This window comes from Bolinopsis microptera, chromosome 12 (genome assembly GCF_026151205.1).
Source record: "Bolinopsis microptera isolate Bmic1 chromosome 12, MBARI_Bmic_1.0, whole genome shotgun sequence".
Taxonomy (NCBI): domain Eukaryota; kingdom Metazoa; phylum Ctenophora; class Tentaculata; order Lobata; family Bolinopsidae; genus Bolinopsis; species Bolinopsis microptera.
The window spans coordinates 1831172-1857500 of NC_087083.1; the positions used below are offsets into that span (position 1 = coordinate 1831172).

Here is a 26329-nt window from a genome sequence, read left to right on the forward strand (position 1 = left end):
AACAATAGCACTAATAATATATGAACCTTTATGCTTGACAATTTTATACATGTCACTGTAAAATATTGGGTTAAGCAAACTGTTGATGGGCATCACAAACAGGGCGAAAACTTCAAATACATATTCTGGTACAGAACTTCCGTCAGCACCGATGAAATAGTTAGCGGTTATTATTAGGGACACCCAGCTTACCAGTTGAGATCCGATCATCAAGCAAACCTTGATCAGGAGGTCTTTGTTTTGCTGATTATCTCCCTGGTTGTCGTTTGCAATTGCTGCTGACTTGTTATGCTTCACCACTATCAAAATATATGATACTGAAACTACAGCTAACAGCACAGATATGGCAGTACAATATCCAATTTTAAAAGCTCGGTAAGATTCCTGATCCTTGAATATATTGCTTATGCAAATTGGCGTGGTCCCGTAATACCCAATCATTCTGAAGTCGAAGATCTCAGGCATATTTGTTATTTGCTTCAAATCATCCAGCATCGTTGTAATGTACTCAGTAGTCTGGTTTGGAAAGAATTTGTTATGCAGATCTGTTATGTTCTGTTCATCAAAGGAGCTCAACAAGGGATTTTCGGCAATGTTCACCATGAAGATTTTCGATTTGAAGATGTGTTCAATTAGGGGAAGCTTTACAACTGGAAGTATTGCATGAATCAAGTTGAGGGTGAAAATGATGCAGGAACTTAAAATTATGGCTTTATAAGGAATCCTGATAAATGATACAGTGCACTGGATGCTCCTTACAATACTCATCAAAGAAACTATCAAGAGAGATCCGTGACTTGCAAAAGAGAAGATCACCCCCAAAATATTGCAGTAAACGCTCGACCTCCACCAGTCAGAGCGTACACAATAGCCTCCAGTATATCGGAGAACGAGGGATGCCAGCACGATGAAGCAAAGATAAATTCCCATCATAAAGTCATATGCAAATATTTGTATGCAAAGAAGTCTATCAGTTTTCGCAATAACATTAGTGGCTGTGCGTTTCATTGCTTTATAACCGTTCCTTAAATTCAGAATCAAAACAGCTAATCCAAAGATGAGATTTAAACACGAGAGAGCATTCGATTTTATGAGGGATTTTGGAGAAGCTATGTTGCCTAGGTCACAGTCAATATTACACTCATCCATATTATTTGGACAATCTTTAACTTGATCGCATTTCTTATCCAGTGAAACCGACATTGCCCTTTCGCTTGTGGACACATTTTCAAGGTGGTTATAGCAGTAGAATCTGCCCGGACATCCAACTTCATCTTCACCATTTGTACAGTCTATTTCATTGTCACAAATTGACAACAGACTGGGCTTTTTATCGGCATCAAGGCTTTGACAAAAATGTAGTGCAGGAGTTTTAAAAACATTGTTTAAGCCTAGGAGCTTGCAAAACTTATACCATTGATCTGATTTTGAAAAATAACTGCTGCAATTATTTTCACAGAACATTATTAACTGCTCATGCTGGTTAAACCATATTCTATTTTCAGAACGACTGTAATCGATTATGCATTGCGCAACTGGATTTTCCCTTTTTAACCTATTCTGGTGTCTCTGATCGTTGTTTGGACAGAAACTCTCGTCACTACCGTCTAAACAGTCTTCTTTGTTATCGCAAATCTGAGGTGGGAGGTGCAGTCATATTCATAAAACAAACAGGAATATGTTCATTATTATTAGAAACGTGCGATAAACAAGTGGGGAGTTAATAATCTGTCGATGATCGCTTAAATTTAAGAGTTGTTTAAATGTAAATTATCAGTGACTGTTGACCCTTCGATCGCTTACACACAAAACTAAAGGGTTGCTTAAGGATTCTTAAGCATGCTAAATGCACGAAATTATATAAGGGCCGATTATGGATTGACTACAATGAGACACAATAAGCTGCCCAATCTATGACCAAGTAATCTACCGACGAACGGAAGTTAGGGGCGACAAGGTTTGTTATTAAATTTGGTTAATTTTCGAACTTTGTTGACAGTGACAAATTTAAACGCCGTAGTATTATATAGGAATGTTGCCATTAGTGATCATTCGCACTGTTGTATTGATAAAGAAAAATATTTTCTTATGTTTTCGTTACCTGTGGAAATGGGACACATCCAGGCTGTTGAGCACAGTAGAAGACCGGAGTCTGGGTTACTGACTGCTCAGTTAGGCAACTAGAGAAACCATCACAGACGTAATATACAGGAATCAAACAAGTCCAATTTGTTGTGTCCAATACTGGATATTTGTGTATCGACATGGGGCAAGCATGAATGTCTTCAGGTGATAGAAGTAATGTGTCCATATTCTTCATTATGTTGTTATAAAATGGTCTATTGTATGTCAATGAGGTTTCATTGACATTCTGATGAAGGAAATAGTCAACATCATCTCTGCACGTTCCTCTCGGAAAATCTGCAAGTCCTATCGAGTAAAGAGGTGGACTTTTGTACACTTCCGCGGTTATTATTACCTTTTCTTTAGACAAGGGTTCTCGTGGGTCATTGGAGCCGAGGACGAGGTCAAGGATGAAAACTTGAATTAATATTCCTATTATTAAATGGCTCCTTCTTGTCATGACACTAATTTTCAAGGACTGCCAGAAAATTCGGTATGCACGAGTGCAGCTGTCCAACGTTCAAAGAAAGAGGAAGAAAACTCGACTGCCCTATATCTAAGATAGTTTATTAAATACAGAATAAATACACGAATCAACGCTCGCGTTCTTGAAGATATTATTTTTAAGAAACCACTCAGCAAAATAATATAATTTGATCAATAGCAATTATTCCATGTTTGATGCTGTATCGAAAAATAAATTTGTAAAACTAAGCACTAAGAATAAGATCCTGATCAGTAAGAGAGCGTTGATTTGTGAGAAAGCGCGATCCGCGAGCGTTGATTCGTGGATTAATAAACATTTATTCTGTATTTAATAAATTTTTATCGTGGTGTCTGCAGTTTCTGTTGCGGCTACTGCTGCAGCCTCGGGCATTGCATCATAGATTTTTAAAGAATTGATTGAGGCGATGAAAAAATGTCAAGGTATAGATACGCGTGTTTAAGTACGCTCCCAACCGGGCAACATTTAGAGATACCGCATTTTTTCCAGCCATGCCGGTATCCAGTCTTCTCCTTTTATAGCAGAGAGGTGGAACCGTACCACAGTAGGACTCCACATCGCCGACATTGTAAACATTGTATTGCAATGTCAAATTTTAATTGAATATGTAAAGTTTTTTGTCGCACTTTAGGTCGTGTCGCACTACAGTACAGGTATCGTACTGTAGTGCGACAGTGTCGGCCTTGAAAATTCTCTGTCGCACTACGGTACGTGTTGCACTACGATCCAGGTAGCGTACTTTAGTGCGACAGTGTCGAACTTGAAGGTTTTGCACTAGGGTACGTGTCGCACTACAGTACGGAAACCAGACTCATAATATTAATAACAAGGTTGGAAATGTCTCGTCCGTATATAAAAGTTTGGCATTGAAATCAGATTTACCGTGGACGATCAGAGTATTATACCCATCTACGGATGGTACCCGTAATCTTACTGGGCGGCGCTCAGCCTGTCTTTCCGCCGAATCTCTATGCAATTATGAACATAAATATAATAGCCTGGGGTCCCCAGGTAACCCGTAATAAAAATGGTTAATATTTGTTTTAATTGTTCATGTTTCAGAAATTAGAACCGGCAACGAGACGCATCTCATTTTCAGCATGTTATAAACATTTAAGTGTAAGTTCATATGCTCTGTTATGTGTTGAGTTCAGCTTTTATGGTTAAGGTTCAAGCTTGCTGGTCTCTTGCTCGCTTCTCAGCAAGAAAGACTAGCAAGCTAGGTAACTATAAACTTAAACCGTATTACTCCAAACTCTGACCATAAACAATAAAATTTGCTGTTTGCGTTTAACTGGTATTTAACGTGTCCAAAATAGCAGTGTTTTTGTTAATCAACAATAACAAATAATGAAATAAACCATTAGGGAAGCAATTTTTTATGTCATGGAGAGATTTGGAATGAGTCGACCTTATCACGTAAATGTGGCACTGTGGCACTTGTGGCACTATATCATGTGGCACTTGCTGCACTCACATGTGGCACATGTGGCACTAACATATGTAACATGTGGCACATGTAGTTGACCGATGATCACAATAGTAATACAATCATGTCATTTGTAATTCGTAATCGTATGTAATTATGGTTCATATATATGATAAGAACACTGATCAATTCAAGCTTAACAAGCCAAATTATGATATCAATCATTAAACAAATTAATATCGTCTTGAGCGTTATTTATGATTGCTGATCGCAGTATGAATCGGGCAGAATTATATTTCACGATAATATCGTAAAAATCAATTTTATAACTTAAAGTTGAAGTAGCAACCAGTCTTAAAATTATGGCTTTATAAGGAATCCTGATAAATGATACAGTGCACTGGATGCTCCTTACAATACTCATCAAAGAAACTATCAAGAGAGATCCGTGACTTGCAAAAGAGAAGATCACCCCCAAAATATCGCAGTAAACGCTCGACCTCCACCAGTCAGAGCGTACACAATAGCCTCCAGTATATCGGAGAACGAGGGATGCCAGCACGATGAAGCAAAGATAAATTCCCATCATAAAGTCATATGCAAATATTTGTATGCAAAGAAGTCTATCAGTTTTCGCAATAACATTAGTGGCTGTGCGTTTCATTGCTTTATAACCGTTCCTTAAATTCAGAATCAAAACAGCTAATCCAAAGATGAGATTTAAACACGAGAGAGCATTCGATTTTATGAGGGATTTTGGAGAAGCTATGTTGCCTAGGTCACAGTCAATATTACACTCATCCATATTATTTGGACAATCTTTAACTTGATCGCATTTCTTATCCAGTGAAACCGACATTGCCCTTTCGCTTGTGGACACATTTTCAAGGTGGTTATAGCAGTAGAATCTGCCCGGACATCCAACTTCATCTTCACCATTTGTACAGTCTATTTCATTGTCACAAATTGACAACAGACTGGGCTTTTTATCGGCATCAAGGCTTTGACAAAAATGTAGTGCAGGAGTTTTAAAAATATTGTTTAAGCCTAGGAGCTTGCAAAACTTATACCATTGATCTGATTTTGAAAAATAACTGCTGCAATTATTTTCACAGAACATTATTAACTGCTCATGCTGGTTAAACCATATTCTATTTTCAGAACGACTGTAATCGATTATGCATTGCGCAACTGGATTTTCCCTTTTTAACCTATTCTGGTGTCTCTGATCGTTGTTTGGACAGAAACTCTCGTCACTACCGTCTAAACAGTCTTCTTTGTTATCGCAAATCTGAGGTGGGAGGTGCAGTCATATTCATAAAACAAACAGGAATATGTTCATTATTATTAGAAACGTGCGATAAACAAGTGGGGAGTTAATAATCTGTCGATGATCGCTTAAATTTAAGAGTTGTTTAAATGTAAATTATCAGTGACTGTTGACCCTTCGATCGCTTACACACAAAACTAAAGGGTTGCTTAAGGATTCTTAAGCATGCTAAATGCACGAAATTATATAAGGGCCGATTATGGATTGACTACAATGAGACACAATAAGCTGCCCAATCTATGACCAAGTAATCTACCGACGAACGGAAGTTAGGGGCGACAAGGTTTGTCATTAAATTTGGTTAATTTTCGAACTTTGTTGACAGTGACAAATTTAAACGCCGTAGTATTATATAGGAATGTTGCCATTAGTGATCATTCGCACTGTTGTATTGATAAAGAAAAACATTTTCTTATTTTTTCGTTACCTGTGGAAATGAGACACATCCAGGCTGTTGAGCACAGTAGAAAACCGGAGTCTGGGTTACTGACTGCTCGGTAGTCTCCCCTCCGCAACCACACTCGTCAGTTAGGCAACTAGAGAAACCATCACAGACGTAATATACAGGGATCAAACAAGTCCAATTTGTTGTGTCCAATACTGGATATTTGTGTATCGACATGGGGCAAGCATGAATGTCTTCAGGTGATAGAAGTAATGTGTCCATATTCTTCATTATGTTGTTATAAAATGGTCTATTGTATGTCAATGAGGTTTCATTGACATTCCGATGAAGGAAATAGTCAACATCATCTCTGCACGTTCCTCTCGGATAATCTGCAAGTCCTATCGAGTAAAGAGGTGGACTTTTGTACACTTCCGTGGTTATTATTACCTTTTCTTTAGACAAGGGTTCTCGTGGGTCATTGGAGCCGAGGACGAGGTCAAGGATGAAAACTTGAATTAATATTCCTATTATTAAATGGCTCCTTCTTGTCATGACACTAATTTTCAAGGACTGCCAGAAAATTCGGTATGCACGAGTGCAGCTGTCCAACGTTCAAAGAAAGAGGAAGAAAACTCGACTGCCCTATATCTAAGATAGTTTATTAAATACAGAATAAATACACGAATCAACGCTCGCGTTCTTGAAGATATTATTTTTAAGAAACCACTCAGCAAAATAATATAATTTGATCAATAGCAATTATTCCATGTTTGATGCTGTATCGAAAAATAAATTTGTAAAACTAAGCACTAAGAATAAGATCCTGATCAGTAAGAGAGCGTTGATTTGTGAGAAAGCGCGATCCGCGAGCGTTGATTCGTGGATTAATAAACATTTATTCTGTATTTAATAAATTTTTATCGTGGTGTCTGCAGTTTCTGTTGCGGCTACTGCTGCAGCCTCGGGCATTGCATCATAGATTTTTAAAGAATTGATTGAGGCGATGAAAAAATGTCAAGGTATAGATAAGCGTGTTTAAGTACGCTCCCAACCGGGCAACATTTAGAGATACCGCATTTTTTCCAGCCATGCCGGTATCCAGTCTTCTCCTTTTATAGCAGAGAGGTGGAACCGTACCACAGTAGGACTCCACATCGCCGACATTGTAAACATTGTATTGCAATGTCAAATTTTAATTGAATATGTAAAGTTTTTTGTCGCACTTTAGGTCGTGTCGCACTACAGTACAGGTATCGTACTGTAGTGCGACAGTGTCGAACTTGAAGGTTTTGCACTAGGGTACGTGTCGCACTACAGTACGGAAACCAGGGGACCAGGGTGAGAAGATATTAATTAATTAATAATATCAATAACAAGGTTGGAAATGTCTCGTCCGTATATAAAAGTTTGGCATTGAAATCAGATTTACCGTGGACGATCAGAGTATTATACCCATCAACGGATGGTACCCGTAATCTTACTGGGCGGCGCTCAGCCTGTCTTTCCGCCGAATCTCTATGCAATTATGAACATAAATATAATAGCCTGGGGTCCCCAGGTAACCCGTAATAAAAATGGTTAATATTTGTTTTAATTGTTCATGTTTCAGAAATTAGAACCGGCAACGAGACGCATCTCATTTTCAGCATGTTATAAACATTTAAGTGTAAGTTCATATGCTCTGTTATGTGTTGAGTTCAGCTTTTATGGTTAAGGTTCAAGCTTGCTGGTCTCTTGCTCGCTTCTCAGCAAGAAAGACTAGCAAGCTAGGTAACTATAAACTTAAACCGTATTACTCCAAACTCTGACCATAAACAATAAAATTTGCTGTTTGCGTTTAACTGGTATTTAACGTGTCCAAAATAGCAGTGTTTTTGTTAATCAACAATAACAAATAATGAAATAAACCATTAGGGAAGCAATTTTTTATGTCATGGAGAGATTTGGAATGAGCCGACCTTATCACGTAAATGTGGCACTGTGGCACTTGTGGCACTATATCATGTGGCACTTGCTGCACTCACATGTGGCACATGTGGCACTAACATATGTAACATGTGGCACATGTAGTTGACCGATGATCACAATAGTAATACAATCATGTCATTCGTAATTCGTAATCGTATGTAATTATGGTTCATATATATGATAAGAACACTGATCAATTCAAGCTTAACAAGCCAAATTATGATATCAATCATTAAACAAATTAATATCGTCTTGAGCGTTATTTATGATTGCTGATCGCAGTATGAATCGGGCAGAATTATATTTCACGATAATGTATTCTGGGTAAAATTATCTTTATCCCGGTTGTTGCGACAAGTAAAAATGCTCTTATTAGGGAAAGGAGATTACTCGACGTTTCAATGTAACTACATCGTATTCATGATCTAAAAACAAGTGTTAAAAATTCAAAACGTAAAAAACATATATCTGAGGCAAAATTTGTGTACATTAATTTATTTTTAATCAATCAACTTTATCCAAAAATTCGATACAAAAAAGTCATAACAAAATTCATAACAAAACTAATTTATACGACGACAAACTTTTATAGTAAAAACTGTACATTCCTAAAACTACTACTAAATACGATAATATCGTAAAAATCAATTTTATAACTTAAAGTTGAAGTAGCAACCAGTTCAGTTGACGATTCTTGCAACAACAAAAAAAGCAGTATTGTACCACAAGTGCCACATGTGAGTGCCACTAGTGCCGCATGCTGCATATGATAGTGTCGCAAGTGCCACATGTGAGTGCCACAAGTGCCACATGCTACATGATGATAGTGTCGCAAGTGCCACATGTGAGTGCCGCAAGTGCCACATGATATAGTGCCACAAGTGCCACAGTGCCACATTTACGTTATAAGGTTGTCTGTACCAGTACCAACCGCTTTTCCATTGGCTGTTGTGATATTGATACACTTATTATAGTTATATAGCACTTTACTTTACATTTTAGGCGCTTTTAGACAATTATAATCGCTTTCCCGGTCCGTATAAGAAGCTATTATAAATCATGTTTATAAGTAACTATTTTCGAACCGCTTATAATCGCTAAAAAAAGATTATCGCCGAATAAATTATATAAATGTATTCTAATCGTGACTGGTTATTTTCTCAGCAAAGCCTTTGTAGTTGTACGTAATTGAAATTCAAATAATTTACTTTCAGTAATTTGTTTGAACTCGATAAAATTAAAACTTTATATTTAAAAAGATTTCATATAAAAGAATCATAACTATTATTGTAGCGCGATGCGTTACTGTGCCGCGCCGCGCACTTAATAAGGCTTCTCTGGCTAGATCGGCGAGATTCGCTACTGTGCCGCGCCGAGCTGCCATGAATTGACATCGTAAATTAAAACTATAACTATAAGTGAAACAAGTTTTTGAATAATAAAACTAATTGCAATAACGAAAAATAGATTTATCAACTCTCGGTTAAAACAGATAAAAATGACTAAAATGTTTATTTTTAATACTTCGTATTGTTCTATTAACGAGAAATCATTCATTCACATTTCGTTCTGCATACTTATAACTGACCGATCAGTTAATTAGCAAAGGGTCCACGATGTTTCGTTAGTAGGACTCCAATCGTGGATGACAGGTCCTTTTCTCAAAGTATATTTGTTGCTGCTATACGGTTCCTGAAGTTTGATTTGTTAATAAAGGCCTAAATTTAACGAGTGTTTTCTTAAACTTAAAGTTAAACCAACATATTATTATAATAGAAGAAAGTTTCGCCCAATATAATAGCGATATAGTTACTTTGAAATCAATAAACACAAACAAATGCAAGCAATGTTTTGAATCGTTTGACTGTCGAATCTAGCGAATATGTCCTAATATAAAAATAAAAGTTTACCTGGGTGATAATCGATTAATTAATTAATTACTCTATTACCTGGGTGATAATTAATTAATCAATTAAGTAATTAATTAATTAATTTATTAATTACTCTGTTACCTGGGTGATACCCTTGCAGGCGTCGTTTTCCACGCAGGCTTTTTGAGCATCCTCCAAGTTTACATATTTAGTTCGGGAAGCGTAAGAATAAAGGAAACTACCCAGGTGCATGCACCAAACATCTGGGAGAGTGATATAATTATATAGAATTTTAACAAACATCGTCATTTATATGATGAAATCAAAGATGGGACCACATACTACCATAATCATTATCAGCAATTAAAACTTCAGCACCAGGGTCAACATGGAAAATGAAGGAAATAAAGCTGTCGATAAGAAGAATTAAAATAATTTGATAAACTAACCTACACGATCATGAAATTAATAAGCAATCAACTAATTAACGCGCAATTAACCTCCACATTTGAGATTTCTGCTGTTAACTCCTGCCATATCCTGAGGATCAGCACCGAACTCTTTGTTCTTCAGCCAGCACCGGGAGGTGGATGGTTGGTGGGTCACAGAAACACAGCCAGCCTGGTCAGCACATAATGCTGCACAGTCCTCTATGGACACTACGTTATCAACCTGAGATGTGGTTCGGGTCGAGAAGATGATAAGACTTTTGGTATTATTTTCGAAAATTTTGGCTTGTTTTATCTTTACTCAAGCGCGCTGTAATATGCCTAAACGTAAAAGACTTCAGGCGATAATTGGATATCTCGCGAAATTAAATCAGTACCGCTCAGAAATTGTATTTAATTAAATATATCATACCCGTTTGATGTCAGCTCCACGGAAATCGTAGCTTTCTTTTACACATCCCTCCTCGACTATAAAGATTCCATGGTTATCATTAGAAGGACGATTGTCACAATGGGAGAAGATTTTATTCCGGCTTGTAGCTTTAGATTGTTGATAGATGTTTTGCCTCAAAAAACAAATTCTAACAATCCTAATGTCCACTTACGATTTAACTTTAAGAGTCTTAGGCGATGCTATAGAGAAAAATCAAGTTTTGTAATTTTTGAGTTGTCACCATGAAGGCACTCAACCATGAATTATGATCCTTGTCAAATGCTCCAAGATCTACATTATATTCTACTTTATACTCTACTTTATACTCTACTTTATACTCTACTTTATACTCTACTTTATACTCTACTTTATACTCTACTTTATACTCTACTTTATACTCTACTTTATACTTTACTTTATACTCTACTTTATACTCTACTTTATACTCTACTTTATACTCTACTTTATACTCTACTTTATACTCTACTTTATACTCTACTTTATACTCTACTTTATACTCTACTTTATACTCTACTTTATACTCTACTTTATACTCTACTTTATACTCTACTTTATACTCTACTTTATACTCTACTTTATACTCTACTTTATACTCTACTTTATACTCTACTTTATACTCTACTTTATACTCTACTTTATACTCTACTTTATACTCTACTTTATACTCTACTTTATACTCTACTTTATACTCTACTTTATACTCTACTTTATACTCTACTTTATAATCTACTTTATACTCTACTTTATATTCTACTTTATACTCTACTTTATACTCTACTTTATACTCTACTTTATACTCTACTTTATACTCTACTTTATACTCTACTTTATACTCTACTTTATACTCTACTTTATACTCTACTTTATACTCTACTTTATACTCTACTTTATACTCTACTTTATACTATACTTTATACTTTACTTTATACTCTACTTTATACTCTACTTTATACTCACCGCTGTTAACGAGGAAACAGCTCAAGTTAATACTGTTCACAGTATCTTGAGCTGATTTTCCATTTTCACCATTAGGTTTGCTCTTCAACCAACAGTCCTGAGTCGATGGTCTGAAAGGGGTGGTACTTTATTTCAGCCATAAAAACATTGGTTGGGAGCAAAACTCAGAAAAATGAGACACTTAGCATTTCTACAAAAGATCTGCAGCCACTCAACCTGTGAGTAAGTGAAACACAACTGTCCTCTACGTAGCAGAGCGCTTCACACTCCTCGATAGTGTAGATGGGGTTAACGTTCTTAATATCAGCACCCCAGTAGTCAACTCCTTCATCAACACAGTCATTACCAGACGACACTTGAGCTGCTACTCCGTCTGAGGTAAAAGCAAACGAGAATCTGAGTTTTACAGTGGATGATGTCGGTTGGGAGCTTTATTTTCAATTCAGTTAAAGTTTAGACTTTTAAAGAACATCATATATGCCCGATAGAACACAATACAAGAATAGCTTAGTAAAGGTGCTGGGATACTCCAGAAAAATCTTGTTATGATACCCGTAAAATATTTATATGAAATATTGAAATATCGTCAATATATAAACCTACAACACAACGCACGGCTCCAAAATATTCATCTCACACAGAGAAATAAATCCTTGGGTTTAAATACATACCGAGGCAAGATAAAGCAACACTATCGACTCGATCGTTATCTTCAGGTCTGGCTCCGTTCTCCGAATACTTGACCCAGCAGTCTCCATTGACCTTAACAAATGCCACAGACTTTGCATCTTGGGTTTTCCTGTGGGGTTTATATCTTTACCGTCAATGAAATATTAAATAAACATCACTTTTTGTGCAGTTAAGAATGGACGCTATATGGGTCAGAGGAATTTCGGATTTATTCGCGTACGAAAAATAATGAATTTAATAAAAAATAATGACTTTTTCTCTTTCGTGCAACAATTATGGGATAATTGAAATTGTACAATGGCTGAAATACTGACAGAGATCTGACCTGGCTTCTCCAACACAATCCATGACAGACGAAACACCTGAGACCTTCTTAATGTCAGCTCCCCAGAAGTCGAAGTTAGTTTTCACGCAGTTGTTGTTCATCAGCATTGCACCTGAAATTAACGGTTTATTTTAACTTCATTAAAAGTCGTTGATTCTGGTGGGGAGGTGAGAGTGTGAAACATATTTTTGACAGTAATAATCATTAATCAAAGCTGATTGGTTGGTTTTTCATTTTTGTCACGTGTCAAAAAAATTTATTAGTCCTACCTTGACAGGCAAGGTTAGCGCTGACACATCCAACTTTTGGGGCGGGGTTCTGACCGTACATGAGGTTCTTCAACCAGCAGTCGGTGCCATAGTACGTCATCGACAGACATCCTGCTTGTTTTCCGCACTGAAAGTATGTGATTGTGTTTTTAATTTTAAAGCCATAATTTTGAGAAAAAAAGTGAAAATAGTAAGGAAAGATTATGGATGTTTTCTGTATAAGATTTTCAGATTTACTTTAAAAAATTAAAACTTATTTAAATTGAAAAAAGTTTAAAGATTGTACAAACCATAGCAAGACAGGAATCGGCAGAGTCGACGTTTGTTATTTTCTTGATATCAGCTCCTTGGTAGTTGAAATCCTGGACAAAACAGCTTCCTTGACTCACAAGGTTGACTGGGGAAACAGGATTATCAATTACTTAATTGAATAAACATGGTATTGAAAAATACAATAACAAGATCGAGTTGTAATTGAGAACGATGAGCAAGGTTAAAAATATTGAGCAGCTTAAGTCAACAATGTTATGGCTTCAGCTGCTTGATTATTTTGATTTAAATAACCTGAATTAATTAAAAACTTCCACAACAAAAAACAGCAGCTAACAAAAAAAGCAACAGAACTTACGTGGAGCGGAGTTATCGAAGACAGCGAGACCCAGGCTGTCATCGTAGTTCCAAACTTGTGTTTTGACGGTCGTGGTAGCTTGACGGCAGTTTGCATCATTGTCAGAGAAAGCCTTGGTGTACAGAACTTGTCCTTTGTTCTTGATAGTTACTCTGTCAGCTGTTTTCTCCACCCTGGTAATTGTTTTAGATCAGTGAGTACGATTTACAAATTCAATATGTAAAACACACTTTGACATTAAAAAAACAAATTTAAGCATATATTTTAGCATTATTTGGGAGATATAAAAACATTTATAGTGTCTTCCCAAGGTCTCCACATGCCAAACTCACACAAGGATGATGTTTTTGTCGCCAGATTCACATTTCATTGCCCCATCCTCCATGGTGAAATCAGTTTTCTCCCCATCATACCAGTTCCTCGCACCAGCAGCGTTACAATAAATGTTTCCTTTTACCTATAGAGGTAAAACTACACGTAACGACTACAGCTAATCATTGCTTTCCTCCATTCTTATACCCAGGCAAATCTCAATCTTAGTACATATCTTGTGAACTTATCTAAATAAATATGAAATAAGCCTAAAACGGGAACCTAAAGTCCAAACGAACCTGAAAAAAGAACTTAACCACACAAATGTGAATGACGAAAGCCAATAAATCATGCAAGGTGGTTCATGACTAAAGGATAACTCACCTTACTGTAAAGCTCGACATGGGAGTTGGCACCATCAGCACGTCTGAGGAAGAGCTTGAACCAAACAGATCCCTCGCAAGGGAGCTTGACGTAGAACCGCTCCACGGCTAAGTTAGAAAAGTCTGTGGAGACGACGGCTTGTTCCGAGACGGAGAAAGGAAGCCAGTTAACACCACTTTGCGCTGTAAGAAAGAATTGAGAATCGATATTTTGCTCAAGTTTTTATTGGGCATATTTCTGAATAGATATACCGCCAGATCATTAAAAATGTTTTTTAAAGCCATAGCTATAGCAAAGGGCTTATTAGACTTAATAACCAAATTTTTCGAAAATCATTTTTGTATAAGGACTCATATATTGTATAAGGACTCATATATTGTATAACTATAACTATAAGGAATCATATATAATAAGAACAAAAAACGAAGCTTGAAGCTTAAATTTTAACTTAACTTACCACTAGCGCAGAGCACGTAAATCAATCCCAGAAGGGTGATAGAAACGAGGCGTGTCATTTTGATAAAACCAACTCTAACCTTTTAATAATATAACCGATACGCAAGTTAAAAATGAATGGTAAAATTAAAAATGAGCTCTGCTATTTATAGTTACTTCTCAAATCAATCATGTCCCCATCGAAAGGAGTCTACAGTAATATGAAACGAGAGAAAGGTCATCTTAGATTCAGAATGCGATGAGAGTTATATAGACTATATGCAGGTATAGTGCTTTATTTTTCGGCGACAGCTTATAGTTCTTGACCGAGGTCCTTTTTCTTAATACTTAGATAACTTAACTAAATATCCCACACGGTGCTCGTGCGGTGGACGCCTTGAGCAAAGCACGTGTCACTCCGCTACTAACCTGCGGACATCCTGTCAAAATTCATTTTTCATGCGGCTCAAATCATTTTCTTTATATATTTTCTCTATATATTGTGTTATCGCTCCAAATTAAAAGCAGCTTCGAATTGAGTCACGAAGTTCAATAAATGGCTCATAACGTGAATCTCTTCTGCACGCACAGCACATTGCAATGTTAATGACCTGAACCTTTGCAGTTGCTCACACTCCAATACACGAGCAGGACATTGCAATGTTAATGACCTGAACCTTTGCAGTTGCTGACACTCCAATACACGAGCAGGACATTTCTTGAGTCTGTAATTCCGGCATCTCCAGGTATAGAGATAGTTGGGGTCAGTGGCGTAACGCGTTGTTTTAAAAATTGTCCCACATTCAAACGGCGCCTCCCCCCCCCCCCCCATGATGTATTGTAAAGTTACTTAAAAGTTAGTAATCAAGGAGCTGGTTATAACATTCCCGACTAAACAACTTCCAACCCGGTGTTTAAGAGGTGGATTAATTAAATTTAAACTGCTACTTGCGTGAGCGTAAAAAAAGGGTGTGGCCTATTAACTTAATAAACTTAACAACCTGAAGTCTGAATAATTTGATTTGGAACCATGGTTTACCCCACTCAAAATAATGATGCAGTTTTAAGACAAATTAAAATATATCATAAGGTAGTATAAAATATTGTACTTTTAGGTTTATAATCTACTATTACCAAAACGCGCCGAGTTGAAATCGTCGACGTTCTTGAATATTTGAAATAAATATTTTACGAGTATATCCCTTTATTAAATAACATACTAGTAAACATATATAATAATAATATGCGTATATCCTGATTTAAAGACGTTTGATGCTCCAAAAAATTATATGCATAAAGACTTTATAATATGAAAACAATGAAGTTCAAAAAAAACTTAAACAGTCCAGTTGCTGCAAATTTCAGTCACTAAATTTAAATTGTATAATCCTTTTCGTTTGAACTTCTTGTACATCAGCTCCTTTTTAGTTGTCTGGCTAACTGATGACCTGCAAATATTTATTCGACAATTAGATATAAACATTTTAAATATAACCGTAACTTAAATTGATCATTACAAAAACCAAATATGACCGATGCGATACTTCAACTCCAAATATTTCGCCGGAGAAAAAATAACGGAAGCTTTTTTGTCAATCCAATCACCTGATCACACGTGGATGATGCAAATGATTGATTATTCTATACACTCCACTGTCACGTGACTTTTTAAAACTTGTTCTCTATTATTTTTCAATCTGTTCTCTAATATTATATAGCTGGCCCCGAAGGACTATTCGACCCTCTAATCTGATCCCAACCCGAACTCTAACCAAATCCCATGCAAAAGTATATGCTAAGACCCTAACCCTAACGAGAAATTAAACCAACTTCCTTATACGATCATTTCACGTGATCTATACAGTTTTTTGCCAATATCTCGCCAGGGGAGCATTTTAACCCTATGTCATAGGGGTGATTCCGAAAATACATCTATTCAATTTGGTTTAAACTTTTTTTAAAATCTCGAAGATCGACTGTAGAGTGATTTAGCAAGGTCGATCACACGTAATGAATAAACTCGTTATTGCTTTATTCATATTGGTGATGCCTCATAACTTGCCCCACGAAAAACCTCACTGAAATTCCACGCGGTGTGGGCCGGGGTGGATGGCTCGAACAGGAGGTGCATGGGTGTTTCTAACCTAAGGAAGGGACTAGCCATATCTACAACAAAGGAAAGGCCTTAATAGCCTCTACTAACTTTAGAACCTCAGCATAATTGATTTGTCCACATGCAAATAACACCTTCCGCAGGAAACTAACACGCTCACAGGCTCCCATAATCCATATCTTGTGTAACCCAAGGATTTTATTTTGGATCGGACACTCAAAACAACGATAGAGGAGCAGTCTACACGTTCACAGGCTACCACGACTCGTGTACCCTAGGAAATGATTTTGGATCGGACGCTCAAAACAACGATAGAGGAGTGGTTTACACGCTCACAGGCTACCACCATTTCTCGTGTAATTACCTCAATATTTGAAACGTTCACAGGCTACCACTGACCACGTCTTGTGTAACCTCAGGATTTAACACGCTCACAGACTACCACGTCTCGTGTAACCCCAGGACTCTAACACTTAACAGACTCTAACATGCTGACAGGCTTCCAAATCTCGTGTACCCTAGGATTTGATTTTTGATCGGACACTTAAAACAACGATAGAGGAGCGGTCTACACGCTCACAGGCTACCATGTCTCGTGTAACCCCAGGATTTGACCAGCTCACAGGCTTCCATGTTTCGTGTAACTTCAAGATTTGGTTTTAGATTGGTCACTGAAAAAAACCGATGGAAGAGCGGTCTACAGTGATGTTACAGGAAGTAGGAACATTGCATACATTGCATACTCTTTGTTTTATATTATTAAATATTTGTTTTATTAAAATTATCTATCAAATAATTGCAAAAATGAATCTTCATTCGAAAAAATTAACATGAATTTTCTTTGATTGGATATATTCCACGAATGAGTGATAATAGCAAGTCATAACAATATAATCTTAATCAGGCACTCACTGACTGAGCTATAAAGGCCAAGGTATGTTGACTGACCTTTGGTGTTCATTTTAATGTCCGTTCAAAATTATTAATAACTTCCAATGAAGTAGCTAGGACTAGCTACACAAACTGTGGCCGTAAGTGATTTGAGTTATCAATAACTTATTACAAGTTAGAATAACTTATTTAACTCGATTCAATTGCAAAAAACCTTGTGCAAAAAGTGCACACGCCACAGTTCCCTACTATAATACAAGTAATAAATTGGACCTTAAAAAATTACAGAACTCACCACAGTTAATTACCACATGTAGGTATAGCACAGAGCTCAAATCGAGGACTAGTTCCCTCAGCATTATAACACCAGGCGCCTGGTTCACTGAGGAAAATAATGACATCTGTTAAAATGGAAAATTTCAGAAAAGAAATTTCATAGATCATTTATATTTCCAAATCCATCTTCATTGCAATTTTTTGTAGATTTTATTTTATAAATGTTTGTGCCCATACCTTGTGGTCGACTTGATGACAATAATTATGGAACACTACCAGATATTGAAAACTTACCCGTCTGGATTTCTGCAATAATTCTCTTGCAGTCCTGAATTAGGGTACCTGAAAATGTTTTTATGATGAGGTCTTTTCCTAAAATATTATAATTATACTTATGTGGGTAAACAGAGTGATTATTAACAATATACCATCTGCAAAGTTACCATGATGGTCTCAAACATAAAAAAGAATAAATCCAAATAAGAAGCAACAAGAAAAAGTTTGGATAACTTTAGAAGTGTAGAACGGTTTAAAAAGCAACAAGAAAATTTACTTCGATGGTGTTACACCATGTATGTTAGGTGATTGAGAGTCCCATTTCTGGCATTTGTGTCCTGATTCTGTGACAGCTACCTTTCCCCTGTACTCTGATCCATCATTGTCTGCTCTGTCAACACAATCGTCTGGAAGTGGAGTGGGAGATAATCCATTGGGTATTCTTTTTAGAAACATTGTTATAGCAAAAACAAGAACAGTTTCTCGCTTACAATAGTGAATAGTGAGGTATATTGGGGTTTGCAATAAATTGGGGCGCATTAAATCGGGTATCTGTGAATCAGGCGCGGTAAAGGCGACCAAGTGATCAGTGGACAGTGTTAATAACGCAGTATAACTGTTTGAGAAACTATATGATTTTTCAGTGGCTGAATCCGCTTTATCAACACAATCGTCTCCCGTTGGAGTTTCTTCAGATAACCTTGTGACGCTTTGAGGCACTGATGCACTGAAGGCACCACTTTGAGGCCCTTGAAGCACAACTTTGATCAGGCCCTTGAAGCACCAGTTTAGAGGCAGTGAGGCACCTGAGGCAACAATTTGCAACACTTCATGCATCGTACAGGGTTAGAAACATAACATGATGATTAAATGGCTTGATTTCGTGACTAACAAGACCACTCAGTTAGATAACAGTTTTTATAAATAAGTATGGCAGTTAATTGTCGTCATAAAACCAATATTTGGTCCATGACTGTTGTTTTGCTCAACATGAATCACTCGAAAAACTTATTCAACTATTAAGATCGAAAGTTATACTCTTATTCACTCGACAATCACGTGACTTATACTTTAACACGTTCTCTGAGTGTTTCTTAGTGACTATTCAAAACCTTATCAGCTTATCCCTCTAATCTGACTCCAGCCCTAACCCTAGCCATTAAGCAAGATGCTTCATCTTACTGTATGTCTGCTTTAAACGAAATTAGAGTTATAGGAGTATATCTGAGGACAAGACATTGCTGAGATGATTACTACCAACAAGGGTCATCTTTAAGTATGAAGCTGTGTTAGTTAACTGTTCTTAGATTTAAAAAATTGTAAATAAAGAAAGTTGAAGTAAGTCGAGTTTAGTTTATTATGAATCTTCGGCCGTATTAAACAAGCGTGCCTTCCATTTTAAAGTAGTGAGACATAAAAAGACTTGAATAATTTTTTCCTTTTCCCCCTTTTGAAAAAAGGCAATAGTGAAAGGTTACGGATGGAGGTTTTTGCAGAAAAACGTGGATTTTGGAGAACGAGATAGGTGGGTTTAAATATGTCGTGTGTCCTTCCTTCCTTACGTCCGTTACCATGCAACGAAAAAGTTGCGCGCGCGCGAGGATTGCTTGCGGAGATGTGATGTATAGATAGCCTGTGATCTATGAATGCGCGGCGCGACTGTGTTTTAATGTATATGATGCATGTAATGTATAATATTACTATTAGGTAATACGCCCAATTTGTTCGTGGCACGCGTAGTGTATTGATGTGTACACGAGTATAGTTTAGTTTTACCTTTGCTGATAATTTCTTGAATTACAGATACAAGTTAAGTTCTACGGCAATTGAACTGAATTTCAAGTGTTTGCCGTATTTGATGCATAATTTATCAATATTATTATCAGATCATAAAAATTGAAATGAGCTGATTGGAGCTTATACTTAAATTTATAGTAAATGTGAAATGGAAATCTAGCGTCCGCCAAAACGAAACAACGGGCGCAATTCTTGTTATAAACTGAAATTGATCTGATCAATAATTTTGTTAACTCACTTTCAGGCTCCGTAGAAATCTGCCAAGGCTTTTCTGAAAATACATTCGTTACCTTTATGAAGGAGCACTAGCAACTGTTGCTCTGTACAGCGCATCTTTTAACGATACTTTCATTGCCTTATCAACTTTCCGAGAAAGCAACAAGTTTCTGTTTCCCAAACAAAAGGAAATGATATCAATTGGAATAACCGTTCTCAAATACAAAATGATACCGTTAATGAATCGGTCGCTCGCTTTTCCCATTTATTCACGGCTTACGAATTTTAATCAGTTTAATTTTAGGTTTATTACATCGATGGCACTTTCTGGAAACCCCTTAGGCATAGGGTTTGTTTTCAAGCCAATACCTAGTACTTTGGGATAAACTAGACGTTAATAACTAGTTAGTGTCCAATTAGCTGAGGTTTATCGAATCTTTATTTCCGAGTACTGCTTCTGGGTAGTGTTGCTTGATTAATCGCAATTGTAGATGAAAGGTATGTCCGGTCTTGGTGAGGAGGTTGCGGAGAGTAGTTGCTGATGAGTGGGTGACAAAATCTACCGGAAAGGTTTCCTACCTTGCTCCTTTATAAAAATATTCGCTATTGAAGCTAGTTCTTTTGGAAGAATAATTTTATAAAAACACAAAAGTTGTGATTTAGTATTTTCTGGTGTTGGGCCATACCTTGGGTTTTGGAGCTCAATTTTGCTTCCTGAAGGTCTAAATTGTGTAACACTAACAGGCTAGTTTCGGAGTTGAGAATCAAAAAGTTGCACATGTGAGGCGCTCCTACTAAATCGCTCGCCCAAATTTTAAGAAAATTTTTGTGAAATAGGGCCCTTTGGGTGTGAAATTGATCTAAATCGGTGTATTTTTGGACGCTGATTCCGAATCACCCCACATGACGTAGGATAAAAATGCTTTCACGGATCGAGAGTTATGGGCAAAAAACCGTTTTGGTCACGTGACAGGCTAGTAAACCATGAATTCGATTGTTTAGGGCTCGGGTTAGGGTTAGGGTTGTGGTAAGGGTTATGGTTAGCTTCGGGGTTACGGTTAGGGTTAGGGTTGGGATTAGGGTTTATGTAAAACCGTTTTGTACGGCTGCAAAACCATAAAAACCAAAGTCACGTGAAATTTTTGGGCGAGCGAATTAGTAAAAGCCCATGTGAGGACACGCCCAAATATTTTTAATCCATTACAATTGCAAATGAATGGGAAAAGCGAGCGACCGATTTCATTCTCGGTATAATTAATTTGCATTTGCGAACGGTAATTATTCGAATTAATATCATTTCTTTTTGCTTGGGAGAGAGAGACACTGCATGTTGCGGTCCACTCTACCCATGATTATGGGTTTTGGTCAAATAAATACTGACAAATTTATATATCCTACCTGGTACGATAAGTCCGTTACACAAGCCATAGTTGCATGTTTCAATTGCACAGGCTTAACCCTTAAATCGTCCAAAGCATTTTCAAATTCAGATTTTAACCCCCTACATTTATCCAATTCTGATGACACATCTGCCGCCTTCATACATTTATAACTTTTCATATAGCTGAACCTGCTACCCTCATAGAAGGTCGTGGCAAGAGATGCGCACACGTCTTTTCCGGCCGGACACTGAGAAAAGACAATTTTATTACTTACCACCAATTTTCACATATAAATCAATCAATAAACATACATTCGATTAAATAATACCCAACTAAATTTTGGCCCTAGATGCTTAGATGGTAACATACTATAGGGGTCGTTCACATATTACGTAATCAATTTTTTGACTATTCCCCCCCCCCCCCCCCCCCCCCAAGGATGGTAAATACGTTTTGCCTTTGGGGAGACTACGCGTAGATACTACGCATACGTATTTCCCGATGATAAATTACGTATTTCAAATTTATGGATTAATTATGAACGCGAACGAAAGTGAAAGTGAGGCGGTTCACTCTGGCCACAGAATATGACAGCTAGGCTACAGACCAGAACTTTCGACGCGACTCAAAGCACACATTGTAGGTTTACAACCTACCGTGACTTACTGGGCGGCGCTCAGCCTAGCCTGTCATTCCGCCGAATCTTTATTGTTTATTATGAACATAATAGCCTGGGGTACTTAGGTAAACCGTGACGCGCGCCGAGTTGGACTCGTCGACGGTCCTGATGACCTGATAATGATATATGGAACAAATATTTTACGAGTATCTCCTGTTAAAGCACACAGTGAACGTGTTATTGTTAATCTGATTTTTAAAAATGCAGGGATTTGGCTGGCGCAGGCCAATCCGCACGCATTCAAATTCTTAATAAAATCGCCCGATGTGCGCGGCTCACCCAGGCGTTGCCTGTCCGCTATGATCATCTTAAAACTTATTTTCAAATTTAATAATTTTTAATTCAAAATTTTCATCAAATAAAATTTTTCGTAATTTGTTTAAAAGGTAATTTCAATGAGATCCAAATCGAACATTTCGCATTTTCTTGGTCTGTAAGTATTGCTATATACCACTAGGCCAGCGACGCGCGCGCAAATATCACTAATCTGTAATCACGTATTTCGAAAGAAATAAGCGCGTATTTTGAAAAAGTTTACCATTGCAAAGAATTTAAGCACTAAATTTTGCTTTATTTCACGTATTTCTTAAAATTTTTAAATACGGCGTATTTGGTATTTACAGGCGATTTTTTGACGTATTTACCATCGATGCCCCCCCCCCCCTCCGTAATCAGTTTTACACATAGCTATTGTATCAAGATTACACTAGCGTAATCATTTGGAAACCACATCCCCCTCGGCTGATTACGTAATATGTGAACGACCTTTTATTATAAATAGAATTGAGTGGAATAAATCCATACGCTAGCACTAGCAGCTAACTGGCTATAAGTATACTTGTTGAACGCTGTATTTGGTACAGGCATTTTTAACCCCTGATTTCAAATTTGCGTCCAGGCATTTCCAACAAGTAAGCGATTGAGCTTGTGCCACCATTGCCACTATTATAACTATTGCTATATTCATTTTAGCTTCTTTGCTTTAGGCTATTGTAGATATATTATTATTGTTAATTTGACCAAAACCCATAATCATGGGTTGAGTGGACCGCTGCCAGTGTCTCTCTTTCCCAAACAAAAGGAAATGATATTAATTTGATTGACCGTTCTCAAATGCAAAATGATACCGAGAATGAAATCGGTCGCTCGCTTTTCCCATTCATTCACGGCTTACGAATTGTAATAAGTTTCGATTGATTAGGTACATCAATCAGATGCTGTAAAAATCTCTTTGGGTTGCGTTCGGGTCGATACCTAGTATTTCGGGGTAAGGGTGGTAGTTATTACTTATTGAATTAGCTGAAGTTTATTGAATCTTTATTGCCGAGTACAGCTGCCTTTGGGTAGTTCTTTTTAATCTATTACAATTGTAAATGAATGGGAAAAGCGAGCGACCGATTTCATTCTCGGTATCATTTTGCATTTGAGAACGGTCAATCAAATTAATATCATTTCCTTTTGTTTGGGAAAGAGAGACACTGGCAGCGGTCCACTCTACCCATGATTATGGGTTTTGGTAAAATATCATCTCTTTTTGATTATAATGTCAGGGTACTTTATAAAGTCGAAATATAAACTGATATCTTCATTAATAAGGAGGAAGTTTCAACAATTTCGAAATTTTTCCTTTAAAAACATTTCCTTGTGTTTAGGTAAGCATATCGGTCGATCACTGACTGAATATGCCACTTAATACTCATTCCAGTTGGCATTAAATTCATTTATATTGACATTAAACTGTCGTGGCAAAGCAGAATTTGTTGGAAATCACGAATGAGCAAAATTCTCACCTTTCGCACGTGCAAACTTTGAGCGGACGTTGCGTGCGAATCCAATATTGAATCGCCGTAAATTTTTGCATGTGATTGTTTTATATATAATTTAAAAAGCATGCAAAGTTTCAAAGTATTTCAAGAAGAACTGTAATCACAACGGCACTCTAAAGTTGACAGAAAATGACGAAAACAGCAATTTTCAGTGATTTTAGCAATTTTCTATCAATTTGGGCGTGTCCCCACGTGTGCAAATTTTCGATTTTTAACTTTAAAACTAGCCTAATGCACAATTTATACTTATAGGAAGCAGAACTGAGCTCCACAACCCAAGGCATGGCCCAACACCAGAGAATACTAAATCGCAAAATTGACGTTTTTATAAAATAATTCTTCAAAAAAGCACAAACTTCAATGACGAATATCTTTATGAAGGAGCAAGCTAGAAAAACTTTCCGGTAGATTTTCAGAATGCTTGAACAATTATCTAAGGTAAAAATTTCCTCAGATTTTGAATACAATTACTTTTCAATGGTGTAAAATCATTTTTAAAAGTTATTACTTTGTCAAAAATCAAGTTTTAAAAACGGTTAACTTGATGACGTCATCAAGGGGTGTTCATGACGTCAAATAATTTGTTTATTCAATGTAAACTAAAGTGTAAACAATTATTTTCAAGACCTGTGGTCGGAAATGGCTGTATCTTTTATACTTTTGAATCTATGGACAATTAAATACAGGCTACAATTGACTGGCAAAGCGTCTATCCCTGAATATGTATATATATAAGCCCCCTCCCGGGTTGCAACATTGCCATGTTACGCAAATAATTGCCGCGCTAACGAAATATTTGCCATCTTAGCAAAATATGCGCCGTGTTATGATGTATTTGCCAGGCTGCGCGTGATGATGCAAATATTTCATAAGGAGGCGAATTTTACGTTAGGAAAATGCGCATTCTTAGCAAAATATTTGCCAAACGGTCTGACGCGCGCTGCACGCTCCTTTTTAGTTTGTTTACGCGAGAATGAAATCTTCGCATTCTTAGCAAAATATTCGCCTCCTTATAATTTATTTGCGCGAGAGTTAAATCTACGCTTTCTTAGCAAAATATTCGCCACCTTATAATTTATTTGCGCGAGAGTTAAATCTACGCTTTCTTAGCAAAATATTCGCCACCTTATAATTTATTTGCGGGAGAGTTAAATCTACGCTTTCTTAGCATAATATTTGCCGCCTTATAATTTATTTGCGGGAGAGTTAAATCTAGCTACGCTTTCTTAGAAAAATCTTTGCCACCTTATATTTTACATAACTTCATTTGTGATAGGAATTAGGATCATATGCTGCTTACGACTCTGCAGTGGATCACATACTGTATACGTGGATTGAACTGACCCGAAGGAATTATGATCAGTGGATCGAAATACATAACGTGACCGACGAATCGCGTCCACAAGATCACTTCGAAATAAGTAACGTGAACCGGCCTGAGTTTATGATCCAAAAGAAGGATAGGATCTGACCTGAACTTGGAAATAAGATAGGATATTGTGTCGCACTGAATATAATAAAGTACGCTACCTGGATTGTAGTGCGACACATACTGTAGTCAGTGTAGTGCGAAGGATTACCTTTATAGTGTTAGCAGTTAAAAATCTAAACTTCATCCCGTTTCAAATATCAAACCACAGTACGAATTATTGCACTAATGCCGGTTATAATGAGGTCTAAAACACACGCTCAAAGTTAAAGTGTGTTTATATTTACCAATTAAACTTTAGTTGATGTTAACTTGTTAATTATAACTGTGTACGAGTACGACTACCTACCTAACAGTAACCGCTTCGATTTGTTTAACAAAACATCATTTTCCGAACTAGAGTGCGGTACCTATGACTTAGACTTTACTCCGCTAGAAACAACAAAATTTAAACAATTGGACAGTAGCGAATCTACCTAGCGAACTTTAGTGTTAGAACTTAGCGGTGACCGACAACTAGGAACCTCTCATTCCGGCCTCCCACATGTATCACATCACATGGCCCAATCAGTGACGTATCATTTGTGATGTGATCCATATTATTCACATGACAGTTTAGTAAGTGGTTGTGTATTATAAAGGATTTTAAGAAGTGTTTGAGTTCTCGGCATGTGTTCACATAACGGACGTGAGCCAGGTCCAAAAGGGGCTGGTTCTCGTATCCAAGGATGTGAGCCGAGCATGCGCTGAAGCGGAAAGCTGCTAAACAGCCCAAGGTTTCAGAACCTATAAACAAATCCTTATTCCTCAAAATTTATGTTTTATAGTTAATACGAGCAACAAGCAACGCCAACATGTAGGTATATTGTATTGATCCTTCGGTTCTACAGCTCTTGACCTAGGTCTGAAACCGTAAGATCGAGGCA

The 26329-nt window shown here is 37.0% G+C and overlaps 1 protein-coding gene and 1 long non-coding RNA gene across 2 annotated transcripts; both read right to left on the reverse strand.

Moving 5' to 3' along the window:
- Positions 1-9172: 9172 nt before the first annotated feature.
- Positions 9173-14692, reverse strand: LOC134824430 (uncharacterized). The gene is made up of 14 exons (XM_063836337.1): positions 14541-14692; positions 14084-14265; positions 13720-13844; positions 13388-13560; positions 13050-13156; positions 12760-12886; positions 12491-12602; positions 12147-12274; positions 11692-11848; positions 11476-11585; positions 10477-10532; positions 10116-10287; positions 9757-9878; positions 9173-9436 (listed from the first exon to the last, which is right to left on the reverse strand). The coding sequence occupies exons 1-14, from the start codon at positions 14596-14598 to the stop codon at positions 9344-9346; spliced, it is 1722 nt and encodes a 573-aa protein (XP_063692407.1). The 5' UTR covers positions 14599-14692; the 3' UTR covers positions 9173-9343.
- A 929-nt stretch (positions 14693-15621) lies between these two features.
- On the reverse strand, positions 15622-21713 carry LOC134824409 (uncharacterized). Its single transcript, XR_010161405.1, has 6 exons — positions 21486-21713; positions 20110-20142; positions 18352-18481; positions 18093-18140; positions 17818-17904; positions 15622-15966 (listed from the first exon to the last, which is right to left on the reverse strand). It is a non-coding gene; the product is annotated as an uncharacterized LOC134824409 (long non-coding RNA).
- Positions 21714-26329: the final 4616 nt, after the last annotated feature.